Genomic DNA, 15925 nt, shown 5'->3' on the forward strand with positions numbered 1-15925 from the left:
TAATAGAAGTATTTTATAATTTTTTAAAAGTTAATAGTAGTTCCATAAATTATAGATTGGAAAAAGCTAGTATAAATGATGTAACGAAATTGCAAAATTAAGTGATATACTTAAAAAAGCCGATAATTTAATAGATAATAAAAATAAATAATTGAACTACAAGTTCAGAAATCAAACAAAGCAAACAAAATATTAGATGGTAACAGAAAATAATGATAATGAATTTATTCTTAAAATTGTGGACGAACCACAGAAAAATGAGTGAAGATACTAATCTTGGACAAAGCTGCGTATGCGATGATGCCAGTATTCCTACTACCAAAATAACTAACAGTGCTCTTACCTAATCAGAGGACGTGGTAAACAAATTAGAAGACAACAATTACCTTACATAAAACCATGTTCATACAAGTTCAAAAATATGAAAATATTGATAATAGTTTAAAAGAAGCAAAACAAATTAAGTATATTGAAAAATATATTATTAGAATTATGTATGTTCACATTAATAGTAATTTAAACATTTCTAATCAACATTAAATACAGAAACTGATTTATTAACTTGAAAAAGAAAAATAGGAAATTCCAAATGTTTATAAATAACGTACATCAATTATACATAATGAGAATAATAAGTCACACAGTAATGATGGTTATTAGAATGTTAAATGTACAAGAAGAGTATTTATTTATTGTGCACTTGTTCTAGTTTAGGTTTAATTGTCAAAAATAAAAACAGTGAGGAAGAAGTATATTATGCATGTGAAAATCAAGAACAATGGGTCAATGAAGAAATCACGTATTTCACTAATAAAGAACAGGCTGTTGATTTGTCTTTTATAACGAGGATGCTGAATAAATATTAAGTAAATAGATATATATATATATATATATATATGTATGTATTTATGTGCATATTACATTTTCAGTCTCAAAAAATTTTAAACTTTTATGTTTAAAAAATTGTCAAGATCTGTTTAATATTATGGGCATTTACCAAGAAAAGGTACATTAATTTTATAAAATTATTCTTAGAATGTAGTAGGTATGAAAAACTCATATACTTATTTTATTATATACGAAATTTCAAAGAAATGGCACAGTTAAAAAAAATAAATGAATTTATGTATAAAATAATTTTTCTGAGAACAGTGAACTTTAAATGCATATTTGTTGGATATGTAAATATATAAATGTCCTCTTTTCACCTATTCTAAGTTTATAAATTTTATTAAAAGTTAAAGTATATTACTTTATTCAATAAATTTTGTAGATAAATTCCTTTGTAAAGGAGCTAGTAACAAATACAGAACTTGTAAGAAGATTTTAATGCATCTACCTATTTTTGCTATATACTTTTTTGTTAATTTTTTTATGATTTTTATTGTCTTATACATTTTGCATATTTACAAATTTAATTGACATTAGGTTAACGTTAAAGTAAATGATAAAGGGGAAAATAATAAAAGGCGTTCATGAATTCTCAAAATGGGGATGAATAGTTTTAACTTTTTATAATGTGCTCATTTATTATTATTTATTATTCCAATATATTATATATGAATATATTTATTTATTTATATACCTATATATATGTAAATTCATGTTTATCTTATGAAAAAAGACCAAACGAAAGTTTTATTACAAAGTGAATATAGCTATATATTTTTAGAAATAATAAACTATAAGCAATTAATATATTTTCATAATAATATGTAAACAAATATATAGCATCTTATTACATATAAACCTAATGTATCCCTTAAATATATATATGATTTAACGAATAAAATAATTTAGAAGAAAATGTAAAAATACCTTGTTAACTGTAGAATAAAAGCTAATGTCTGTCTAATATATAACTTTTGTAGAATAATTCCCTTTTTTTGTACCTAACTTTACTAACATCTAGAGGCCGTTAAATTACATACTATTAACAATTTTATATATGTATAATTATAATTCTGCACCTTTAATATGTCCTCTGAAAAAAAGTACTCATACACTCAATGCAAATTTTGTGATAGAATGGAAATAACATATTCTATGAAAAATTGTAAAAAGAGAAAACAAGTATGTAATAATCCCGTATTATTATTTTTTTTCTCTCCTTTTCTTCTAGATTATCATACATATATTCCTTTTTTAAATATACAATTATATCCTTTTTATTTTAATAATTTTCGATGTAATTAACATACATATTATGCATCTATGTTTATATTTTAAAGCATTCTTTAAAAAATAATTTTTATAACGACTCCTGTTTCTTTATGAATAATACAGCATAATACAGAATATATTTAAAAAAGTTTCAAATTGCAATTAAAAAAATATGAAAACGAGTGAAATAGGTCAAAACACTTGTATTAATGTTCTAATAAAATTTACACACATGTTTATATGCTTCCTATAAATAACTGAAAATATTAGTTAAAATTTATAAAAAAATTTGACACTATGATAAAAAAAAAAAAAGGTGCTTAAATTATTGAAAATTAAAATAGTAAAATAAATTATCTTATAAAAAGTAATTATGTGTTTCATTTGTTACCTTCAGAAAACAATTAGAACTCTTAGAAATATGTAATGCATTTATAATCTACTTATATCTATCTATCTTTATATATATATAAATATATATGCTCTGATATAATATTGTCTTATGTAAACATAAGTCACTAAAAGGGTCAAAACATTAAAGAATTTTACAGAAACAACATTTAATTTATTTTCTCTCTTAAAAATAAATAGCCCATAAATTTTAAGTATATTCAAAAGTTAGAACCAAAATCTTGTAAATTTATTTGATTAAAACTTCTAAAATTTTAATAATATCATATACTTATTTTTTTGTGTGTGCCATAAGGTCTCCAATTTTATTTTATTTGTATTTTATAGAAATATTTACATCATGTGGTTATTGTTGGAATTTTGGTGTGTTATCAGTATCATTCTTTTCATTTTTATTTTCTTCTATTTTTTTTAGTTTGAAGAAAATATATGTTACTACTACAAAAAGAGCAGTTAACAATATATTTGAAACATGTTTTTTAAAATTCTCTGAAGTTAAAATGGTAAAAATCATTAACAAAATAGGTGGTGTAATAATACTGTAATTTTGTACATAACTATTTATTAACTGAGTCCTTACATCAGCATTTTGTGTTAAATTGGTTTCCGTATTTGCTCGTTCAGCTTCTTCTTTTATTCTGCTTTCCATAGATGAATCTAATTTTACTAAATACTGTTTTACATTTTCTGAAATACCATCCCAGTTAACAGCATTTTCTACTTTTTCCTTAACAGCATTCTTAAAATCATTAAATTTTCGTTCAATATCCTTAATGTTTAGATCAAAATTTTGTGAACTGCGTGAACTTTGGGATCCTTCTTCATTTTCATCTTGTGTTCTTTTTGCTTCTCTCTTTCGTTCAGATTTTTCCCTTTCATTATTTTCTGCCAGTGATCTATTGGTTACAAAACTTACTGCACTTCCATTACTATGCTTCTCATTACATGAATTGCCAAATTTATTCAAAAAATAAAAAAAGGGGAAATAAAAATATACAGGTTTAATAGGGATTTAAAGATATATATTCAATTTTCGTAAAAGGGAAAATTGTAATTTTGAAAATAAAAAAAATAGAAGAATTCAAAAAAAATTAATAATAAACAAATAAAAACTTATTTTAAAAGATTACAGAAAGTTTTTTATCCTTACATCATTGTAAGCACATTGTAGTGTCCAAACAAAAAAGGTAAATAAGAAAATTTGGGTAAAAATGAGAAATAAATTCATTTTTTCTCTTTTTGTTTGATTATTTCTTAAAGTTTTCATATCTGCCATCTTATTAGGACTTCTAGCTACATAGTTGATGCATTCATAAGCCGTTGCACTATTTGAGGTATTCTTATTTTGCTTAAACATTTTCCCCCTATTCTTTTAAAATTCAAAATTAAAATTTTTTAATTCAAAATTAATTATATATATAATTATTAAATACTTCTATTTTGCAAAAGAAAAAAATACTTTACAAATATTTTTACTTAAAATTTTTAATTTTAAAAACTAAATGAAAAGATTAAGAGTTATTCAGTTTTTTTTATTAATATGTATTATTTTATATATATGTTTTAATAACATTAGAATTACTATCTAATTATAAATTGTAAATTATAAATTGTAATTTTTAAAAAATAAACTTTTTCAAAATAATAAAATTACGAAGCTAAATACTTCAAAAAATAAATTTAACTCTTGTGAAAATGGAATAAAACTGAATTTCTTGCGAAAAAAAAGAAAAATTTTATCTTTTTGCTTAAACAAACAAAAAATCCTATTAACTTTTAAAAATAAATTTTTTAATACTATATATGATGAAACGAATATTGTGAAATATTGTTAAAAATTACCATATTATTACAATATAATATATTTTATTACATTGTGTACATAAATAGCATATGTAATTGTATATAAATATGGATTTTAAAATATTCTATTTTTCTTAAACTAGGAATTGTATACTATACTGATGTCGTATATTTTAAACTCCAGTGAATGGATTAATTCGTTTATTTATATATATATTTTTTTTTTTTTATTGCGCAAAATAACAATCTAGTAAAGCATAAAAATCTAATATAGCTAGATTATAAAAAAAATTTATATAGTATGTTATATTATATATATATATATCTTTATATATAATTTTTGTTTAACAAAAAAGACTGCGGTTTAAAAAAAGAAAATACATACCCTAGACATTTCTATATTTTAAAATAATACAAATATTGCAGCTTCTATAAGAACATGTAATAATTTTGTTTTATTATTATTTTTATTAGTAAAGATGGATAACATTTTAAAATTTGAAATGATCAAAAAAAAAAAAAATAAGTGGCACAAAACGAAGCTTGAATGTATATTTTTTTAAATAATTAAAACAATATGAATAATAAATAGTAAAATTATTATTAATATATATATTTTTTTATTTTTTTTTTATATTATATTAAAAAAATATTTTTATTTTTTAATTATAAATAAAAAAATAAATTACACAATAATTATATGTTTCAAAATCATTTTATATTCCTATATGATATTCAAGAAGAATAAAATAAATTTATCAACCTAATCATATAATAATTTATACAGATATAATAATAAAATATATAAACTTCTACATTAGGAAAAAATATATTATTATATGAAGTGATATTTTATTTGTTATAGAGAACCTGTTCGAAAATCCTAAGCTCTAAATAAATTTTATTAGTAAAATTTTGCAAGTCTATCAATTATGGATAATAAAAAAGAATCCATTACCCCGCTGTATAATCTCCTATCTGTTATTAGAACAAAAAAAATAGTAATAATATTACAGCAAAAAATGAATTAAAATAATCTGTAATAATAAAAATAAGTAATAATATTCTTCTTTGAATAAGTCTTTTTGTTGAAATATTTATTGTTAATCACCCAAAGTTTATGAATTCTATTTATATTAGATATTTTTAATGTGTTGCAAAAAAAAAAAAATTCTAATTTTGTATACTTTGTACAGTATAGTTAATTTAGTAGAAAACACACAGCTACAGAGAATAATTAAAAAATTTTAATTAAAACAATTAATTAAGAATTTTTAATACTATGTTATAATTTGTATATCCAATAAAATATGAAACGATAATTCACTTATTTGCAATATCAGCAATGACTTCTAAAAAAAAGGTTTTCTTACTTAAAGAAGTAAATTTTTTTTCTTTAATTTGTTAATCATTTCAAAGGAGAAAAATAAAAATGACCTAAAAAAAAAATTGTCATATTATTGTAGAAAAAGCTAAATGCATACTTTTATTGAAGTTCAAAGTTATGACTTATTCATAAATGTAGTAATATAACTAGTATAACAAAAATACTCATAACTTTTTTTTTTTTTTTTTTTATTTATTATCATTTATTATAGCACATTTTTCATAACTTCTAGGTAAAATTTATAAGAAGTTAATTAGTTAAACAATACAATAAATATACGTTAGCATACGAAAAATGTTATGATTCACTAAAAAAAATAGCATAATATAATGCAGATATTGGTATAAATTATAACGATTAAAACAGAATAATAATTAAAAGCACCAAATTTCATTTAATATAGCAATATACCATCATAATGGATGCAAATGTTTGGAAAATAAAAACACAAATTAATTGTTTAAAATGCAATTATCTCTGTATTATGGTTTAATGAATTATATTTAACAACTATATATATTTTATTCATAAGATATGTACACAAGTACTATAAAATAAAACATTATGTTAAACATATAAAAACAAATTAAAATAATAATTATAAATAATTTCTTTTTTTTTTTTAAATATAAGAAAATAACATTCATATAATTACGTCTTCAAAAAAAAAAATAATACTATTGTTACAAACACACGATATATAAAATTTACCTCAATAAAAGTGTAGAAATTTTAAAATATCATGTAAAAGAAAAATATTATATATTTTTACTCTTAAACTGTTAAATTTTTTTCGGTATATATAACAATATTGTTATATTTTAAGCTTAGATGAACATATTTCATTTTTATATTATTTAAAAATGTTCTAAAATATACAAAATTTTGCTTCATTTATTTCAAATACGGAAAAAAAGCTAATTATTACAAAACATATTTATAATTTATTTTCATTATATAAAGCGTCTTCTATTTGGTTTACAAAATATTAACAAAGATAGTACAAATGCAACAAAAAATAGAGGTATAATATAATTCTCTGCTTTAAAACATATACATGCAAAGAAAGCGATCATAGCTATAAAAGCAATTCCTCGATAAAAATATTCTATTATTGTTATAATCTTTCTCTTTTTCCTTTTTTCTATATTTTCTTTAGAAAAAGGGTCTTTATCTGTTGTGTAATTTGCTTCATCGCCCATGTAAAATTTTAATAAACTACATTTATTTTTTAATATATCATCATTAATTTCTACATTAATAGTTTTTCCTGTTAATGAATCTAAATTTCGTCTATATAAATCTGTATCATCATTTTTATCATTATAATTAGAACTCTTTTCTACATTGTCCATATGGTCTTTAGATACTTCACCATTTGACCTGAATTCCTTAATTTCGTTTTCTGATTTAAATTCATGTTTTTTTTTTTCATTTGGTTCTGAATTTGTTTCTTCTGGTTCTTGAATCTCAACATAATCAACTGTAACTAGTAATCTGTAAGGTCTTAAAATTAATGTGGCATTTATTCCTTTTGCTTCATCATATACGCCATAATGTGAACGCTAAAAATTGAGTTAAATGTTGTACATAATGCATCAGTGTATATATATATATATATATCCTTTTTCAAACTTTATGAAATTTTAATAATATATATAAATAACAAAGCAAAATGCAGAACAACAAGATTAACATATAAATATAATTTTATTTCCTACATTACTGTTAGAATAAAGTAATATCCAAAGGTAATGTGTAAATAAAAAATATTTAATAAAAAATTTTGTTTTATCTATTTTTTTCCTCTTATAGCTTTTGTTTGAAATCACATAATTTCTAGCAATTAAACGTTTAGTCACATACTCGTTATAATAACTAAGTTTAGTATTATTTAATATACTATTGTTTTCTCTTGTCATTATAAAATGCTTTGAATTTTTAAAATAACACTTCAATTTTATACATTAAATTTTCATTGTTATTTATGTATTCTATTTAATATGATACACATACAGAAATAATTTATTTGATTTTTATTTTCTCTTTAAAAAATTCAAGTCCAAAAAAAAAATAAAAAATAAAATAAAAAAACAATTAAAATGCATAAAAGTAATACATAATAGATTAATGTCTACAGAACAACCAAACACAGATACTTAATAGTGAATAATAAATAATAAATACATAAATATGAATAAGGAACAAAGGATATACTTACTACTAAATAATTAATAAAAAATAAACTTGTAAATAATAAACAAAATATAAACTTACTAGAAAATAATGAACAAAAAATACTTCATAGTGAATAATATAGAATAAATAAGCTAAAGTGGGTAAAATACAATAAATATTTAATAGTGAGTTACAAACAATAAATAATTAAAGGTGAATAATAAACGATATATAATTAATAATGAGTAACAAAAAGTTAACATTGTAAATAATAAATAACAGCTGATAAAAAGAATATTATATAAAAAATTCAGAAAAATTAGTTCAAATCAAAAAATTCAGTAAAAGTACGTTAAATGTTCTAGGTTTATAACAGAAATTATAAAGTATTTACATTTTATTGAATATAATGAACAGATCGCAATCATTTTAATGATAATAACACAATAACTTAAATACTAAAAAATAATAGTTCATATTTCTTATTTATTTTGGCTCTTTTTTAAGTTATAATTTATATTGTATATATAATATATTAGTAATTTTTTATTTTAAAAGGATATAATATAAAAAAAGAAAACTCGGTAATGATTAAAATAGAATTTCATATATCTTTTAAAGCTAGTAGTACAACTTTACGTAGTCTCATAAATACTTTAATTGTTTTGGACTCAAATTTGTATTTTTCATATTATATAGTTGAGATAATACTTTATAAATTTAATAAATAATAATGATATAAAACTATTTTAGCATGATATAAGTTGGGCAATCTATGTAACATACAACTAAAAAGCATTATTACGCATTAATTTTTAAATGTAAATTATTCACTAATAATGTATCGCCATAGAGAAGTTCAGGAAATAAAATTTTTTCTCATGTAATAAATAAATATGATATATATGTACCATATTAATTTAATTTTTTTTTTTTGTAAAGAAGTATTATCTTAATAATTTATTGTATCTAATTAAAATATGTTTTCTATAATATTAGGACCAAAGTTATACTGTAACAGTCATGAAATTAAAATATAAAAAATGAATTGTATTATGAAGAAATAATCTTACAATTTAAAAAAAGGCAATCAATATGATTGTAAAAAATATAAACTTACAACAAAAAAAACAAAAAAAAAAAAAACAAAAACAAGATAAAGATAGAATAAACATAAAATAAAAACACATTAAATAAAAAAAAATTAATTTAATGGTTATATTGAAGTACTTGTATGACAGAAACCACTTCATATTTATTTTTTTTGGCAACACAATTTTAATGATAAAAATAACAGAGTTTGGAATTAAAATAATTTATAAAAATGATAATACCTAACTTTTAAAGTCAAAATGATAAAAAAAAAAAAAAAAAAAAACAATATAACATTTAGTTTAACATGTCTACTATAAAGGATCATATATAAATATAATATTAATATGAACAATGCTTTCTCTGTTATTGATTGTTCACACCTATTTATGTTCTACAATCATAATACAACATTATGTGTACCATGAACTTGACGTGAACCTCATCCAAATACATTACTATCAAACAAAGAAAAGATAACTAATATTTTTTTAATACAGATATATTTTCTATCTGTATTTCTTATGTCCTTTTTTGCTGTAAGTTACTGACCTAATTTTTATATAAATAATAAAATATTCAAAATGGAACAAAAGATTAAAATTTTCATCAGTAAACTTATTTTATAAATTCAAAAACAAAACATAAGAAAAAAGATAATAAATGTAAATTTATAATAATTACTGCTGCAATGTACCTTTGAAAAAGAAAAGCCTTTGTATGAATAAAATAATTTTTTTTATTACTATATTTCTTTTCCTTTGGAAAAAAATGCATTTTTATTTGGAATTAACCTAACTAAAATGTATTTTCATATAGATCAATCTATTTAACCAAAATGTATTTTTATATAGATCATTCTAATTAATTAAAATGTATTTTCATATAGATTTATCTATTTAACCAAAATGTATTTTTATATAGATTTATCTATTTAACCAAAATGTATTTTTATATAGATTAATCTATTTAACCAAAATGTATTTTTATATAGATCATTCTAATTAATTAAAATATATTTTTATATAGATCAATCTAATTAATAATTGGTATGTACCTTATATCAATATTTACAATAAAAAATAGTAATGAAAATCTGTAATTATATATTGTCACTGTCAAAATGAGAATGGCATAATTTCAAGAAAATATATTTTAGATTTTAAATACTATTAATAAAAGCTTTTTCTTTTTTTTTTTTTTTTTTTTTTTATACATACATAACCGCTGTATAAAAAACCACAACCAAAGTGTACACTGAAAATGCGAGCTAGTCATTTGAGCTTTTTTTTAAATATATTTACTGGTATATTGTTATACATATATATATGTGATGAACATTTTTTATATTTCATATATATGTACACACATGTATAAAAGTAGATGTGTCTAAAAAATATTAAGAACAAAACTAATGGTTAAAAATAAAGAAATAGTACTAATTTTGTGTAAATATAGGGAATGTAACTTAAAAAGTAATATGAAGATTTCTATATATTTATCTGATAAAATAATTTTAATTCTGAAATTTACGCCTTCTGAAAAAGTGGTCTTTATTACATTTTAAATAGATTTCTGTTTATTTTTTAGTTGCAACAATACCCCTAATATAGAATAAAACTAATGTTGCTACAATATATATCTGTCTCATGAAGTCATTTGTAGCATAAATTTTTACGAAAAAAATAAAATAATATACAAATTTTTATAACATTAAATGATTTTAATATTATAGAATTTTTTTTATTAATATTTTTCTTCTTACTGTAAGTCACGAAATAAGATGTAATGTTAGGAAGAATAACGAACATTTTAGTAAAAACTTTTTCTAAGAATTATTTTAGGCATTTTAAAAAAAAGCAGTAAACATAATATTTTATGAAAGCTCAAATGATACATCCAATTCGACAACAAGAATGGGCAAATTAAAAAAAATCACTGCAACTTCTGTTATAGCTTTAAAATCAGGGGATAAAAATGTAAAAATAAATATTGGTACGCCCCTTAATATGATTTTGTCATTTATATTAATATAGAAATACCATTATTCTTAAAATATTAAGCAATATTCATTTTTGAAAAATTTGTAAATACATAACCCGTTATTAGTATAACTATCCATTATATGCATTTACTTATGCATATACGTGTTCGCATATGTTCATACAAATGTATATATATATATATATATATATATATATATATAAACAAATTTTTTGAATATATTATAATTTCAGAATGTCCATTGTGCATTGTACCTATGAGGTACTCATTATATGAGCAAAATAACTTTCAAAAAAGGTTAAGAAACAGTCATAAAAGAATAATGGTAGAAGCAAATATGGACCCATGGAAGCAAGACTTTTTTATAAAACCAATAATTTACAATGAAAAAGAAGTAGAAAAATGCTCAACAGATGAATACAAAGCCATTTCCTTTGAGAAAATAAAAATCATCTGTATATAATAATCCAAATTATGGAAAAAGATCGTCGCTAATATAAAAGAAAAATATTCTAAAGAAACATTTAACATGAATGACGCATAGAGAAATTATATGTGGAATAGTAAATAGGTAACTTATTTAGAACAAGTACATTCTGCTATAAATGACAACTTTAATGATAAAAATCTCTCTGGAAAATATTATTGAAATGTTTTTCATCATCTGCATACTCTACATTGAAACACATTTTAATGCATTTTTTGAAGACCTTAATCACCAATGGTATAATGAGTACATGTCACGAAATCCTCTACAAGATTAAGATATACATAATTAGAGGAAAAATATAAAAAAAAAACACATTAGTGAAAATATTCGAAGTTAAATAAATTTGTGAAATTTGTTAAATTTGTTAAATCTGCTATATTGGTTTTATAAGTTAAGTTGCTTTAATTGCTTAAAATGTCTTGCTCGATTAAGATTCTTAAACTGATTACTCAGCATAGTTGATAACTATAAAAGAAGTTCATTTTGATTTTTATATTTATATACAACCAATACATACCTTGAAACACACAACTGATAGTCTAGTAATTTTTAAAATATATTAGGCCAACATAATTTATGGTGGTAGTTATTATAATAAAAAAAGGTTGTACTTTTATTATTTGGATTCTTCGTGTTTCATTAGCATATGTTATAATTCACTCACTTGTGTCGATGAAAACACAGAAATTGTAACTTTGCGTACAAAATATACATATTATGCATACATGTAATATTCTTAGTGTCAAAGGACTACAAATGCGAGTAATTCCTCCTATATTTTTACCATCGATTCTACGTAGGTTTACCATCCTCCATTTAGATCATTAATTATATTTTTGTGTTATGTTTAATCAATGTTAATAATATCTCCATATTTTATTTTATTCACAGAAACTTCATACACATTTAAAAAGTATAACAACTTATTTTACTAATAAAGGAAAGAACTATTTTACACTCCAACTTCACCCCTACTTCAAAAAAAAAAGAAAGGCGGGAAACTTATTAATAGTGTTTAAAATAACCCTCAAGAATAAGGGGAAGCTTATTAACAGTATATAATATAACGCTAAAGAAAAAAGGGAAACTTATTAATATAGTATAATATAATAATAAACAAAAAGCTGAAACTTATTAATAGTGTTTAAAATAACGCTCAAGAATAAGGGGAAGCTTATTAACACTATATAATATAACGCTAAAGAAAAAAGGGAAACTTATTAATATAGTATAATATAATAATAAACAAAAAGCTGAAACTTATTAATAGTGTTTAACATAACTCTAAAGTAAAAGGGGAAGTTTATTTATAATGTTTTATAACGTTTGTAGTGATATGGAAATGGAACAAAGGACATATATGTAGTAGTCAAAGGATGAAACAATTAAAAAAGAAAAAAATATACACTAACTGATAGTAATATGAAATTTATTTAGAGTGAGAAATATGGATATATAGATATATGCGTTATTCTCTATATATTAAAAAGAAAGTTATAAAAAATTTCAATTTCATAATTTATCTGCTATGTAAACAGTATAAATACACTGACAATTAAATTAAGGATCTATAGTTTATATTCATTGATAAAATATAACCTTTTTTTTTTTTCTTATTTGAATTATCGATAAATACTATTACAATAATGTCTTTAGCACAATGAACAAATTACATAATAATATTTCTCATAATATCCCTATGCAATATGACAACATTAGGTACATAGAAATAAGAAAAAACAAAATTAACATAGAAAATTGGAAATATTCCTAAACATACATATAAATATAAGCTAACATAATAATTAAGACATTCTTGGTAACCAATTTTATAATATACTGTTAGTATTTAATTGTACGTATATACAATAAATTTAATTTTATATTCTTTCTCGCACATTATATGCAAAATTAAAGAAAATAAGTTTTTTTCTTTTTTTTTCCTTTCTTTTGTTTTTGATGTTTATTAGAAAATTTTTATATACTAATCAGTTTTTTTTTTTTTTTTTCTCTTTTTGAATAAATAGCTACAATAAATACTACTACTTACGATAAGAACTCTTAAATACGTAAACTTCTCACTATAAAATAAACTCATAAAGTAATACAATAAATTACATGGTTAAAACATGATGTATAATGAAAAAAGTTCAATTAAACACACTACAATGTTTAAATTTATTTTCAACAAAAACGTACACAAATATATATAATATATATACAACTAAAATATTCCATACTTCCAATTACTTCAATAATTTCAGTACCTTCATAATACATATTAAATAACATATTATATGTATATAAAAAAGAAAAGATGCGTGGAAAAAAAAATAATATAACGCACACGATTCTTTATATATGTTGAAAGGTGTTAAAAATAACTTCATTAATTAAGAACTACTAGTGCAAATGTGTAGAGTGGATCAGCAAATGAAAGTCAGAAATCATTACTTCATATCAGATTGCGAGTTTACACTGAAGAATGCATCTGGTTTATGATGGTCTTGATCTTCAGGACTTTCATATTAGTATTTTGATCGTATGAATGTAGATTCTCTTAGTATATCAACAAGGAAGCTCCCAACTGTAACTATATTATTATGGATCATTTCCGGTGAATATTTGATACATTTTTCTTTTTCATAATCATTTTTAACTTTTTTTATTTCATTTTTATTGTAACACATTTTTCTTTTATCTGGATACTGTTTCGCACTGTAGACCTTCACAGACATTTCCTCACCAACTCTTTGTTCAATCCAAAAAAAAATTTCGCCCTGCTTCAAATATTCTTCTGTTAAAACACCTTCAATCACAAATGAATTAAGACGCTTTTTTATTCTGCTAACACAGTTATTCTTGGATTCGTCGTCAACAAATTTATATCCATACTTTTTTTCAAATCCGCGTAAAACTGTTAAAATATTTTCGGTTTTCTCTATTTCTAAAAACATTTTTGCTTCATCAGCACCATATAGCAATAATTGATACAAAAGGTCAAATGATACATTAAACTCTACATTTCCCAGTTTCTTAGCTTCTTCTGTAACATCATCCTTAAAGTATTCATAGTTGTATTCACTCTTCTTCTTATCCTTAGTATGTGTTTTTGCAGCTTATCCCTTAAATGGACGTTCCTTCATGTCTCCAGCAGCGCACTTAGTAAGTGCACGCATAAAGAAAATTTGGATTTGTAAATAGGTATATATATTCATGGCAACTAATTAATTCGTAGACAGTACAAATATTCGAGAATACGAATGAGTAAAAATAAATTTATTATTTTCTAAAGGAAAATTCTCCAAAAGAAATATATACTTAAATGTGCATTATATTAGCTATAAATATTCCAAAGTAACAGGTAAAATAAAGGCATCTAATATACACACCAACAAAAAATATATAATAAAATATATCCTTAAATGATTGGAGAAATAAAATGTTTTCTAATTCGTTGTAAAATTATTTTCTTTTATGCTTTCATTAAAATGTTTATTCATTTATAATTATATTGTATAAATCATGAGATATATCGTTTTCTATTTCAATATCTTCTTTAATTTTAAAAGCACAATAATATTTTTGAATATTTAAAAAAAATATATATATATATATATATATATATATATATATATTTTTGTTATGAATTAATATTGTTTTTAAAAAAAAAAAATTAAAAGTACATTAATTTTTTTTTTTTTTTTGGGATTAAAATTATTAATGAGTTCTATTAATCGATAGATTCGGCTTATATATAATTATTTCCCTTATATCTAAAAAAATATGCTCAAAAAAAATAGTAAATTTTACAGTATTTTTATTTTAAATACTTATAATCCATAAAATTTAAATAATATATTTTCTCCATGGATAATAAAATTACACATCATACACATTAATCCATTACTTGGCAAAATATGTATTTTATTTACAATTAAAAAAAAATAATTCATTTAAAAAAAAAAAAAATTGCCTTATTATTCTTATTCGTACTTTGTTTAATATAGTACTATATATCTATGTTAAATAAAAAAACTATGGAGCTTTTCTGTCTTTTTTTTTTTATTATTTTAACTGCATTTAATTTAACTTCAACTTTAGTTACGAACATGTAAAAAATTAAAATTCACAATTAAAAAAACTCAAAGAACTGTAAATAAATAACCATATGGTTAAAAAACTATTTATGGAGAACAAAATGTTCAATTTAGTACTTTACAATTTAAAAATTCTTTTAACGAAAACGTACACACATACATATGGGGAACAAGAATACTACAAAAGTTCTAACACTTAAACGTTTTCATTAACTTTTTAATACAAACTTAATTACATACTACTCGTATAAAAAAAAGGGCTCAACGAGAAAAAAATTATTTAGCACTCACAATTAT

General features: G+C 21.1%; 3 protein-coding genes across 3 annotated transcripts; all 3 read right to left on the minus strand.

The window, feature by feature from the left end:
- Positions 1–2920: 2920 nt before the first annotated feature.
- On the minus strand, positions 2921–3931 carry PmUG01_14016300 (Plasmodium exported protein, unknown function; the record flags this gene model as incomplete). Its single annotated transcript, XM_029007707.1, has 2 exons — positions 2921–3508; positions 3725–3931. 2 exons carry the CDS (start codon positions 3929–3931, stop codon positions 2921–2923), a joined length of 795 nt encoding a protein of 264 aa, XP_028864069.1.
- A 2786-nt stretch (positions 3932–6717) lies between these two features.
- PmUG01_14016400 (Plasmodium exported protein, unknown function) lies at positions 6718–7686 on the minus strand (the record flags this gene model as incomplete). Its single annotated transcript, XM_029007708.1, has 2 exons — positions 6718–7329; positions 7486–7686. The coding sequence occupies 2 exons, from the start codon at positions 7684–7686 to the stop codon at positions 6718–6720; spliced, it is 813 nt and encodes a 270-aa protein (XP_028864070.1).
- A 6370-nt stretch (positions 7687–14056) lies between these two features.
- PmUG01_14016500 (gamete antigen 27/25, putative) lies at positions 14057–14485 on the minus strand (the record flags this gene model as incomplete). Its single annotated transcript, XM_029007709.1, has 1 exon — positions 14057–14485. One exon carries the CDS (start codon positions 14483–14485, stop codon positions 14057–14059), a length of 429 nt encoding a protein of 142 aa, XP_028864071.1.
- Positions 14486–15925: the final 1440 nt, after the last annotated feature.

This window comes from Plasmodium malariae, assembly GCF_900090045.1.
Source record: "Plasmodium malariae genome assembly, chromosome: 14".
NCBI lineage: Eukaryota > Apicomplexa > Aconoidasida > Haemosporida > Plasmodiidae > Plasmodium > Plasmodium malariae.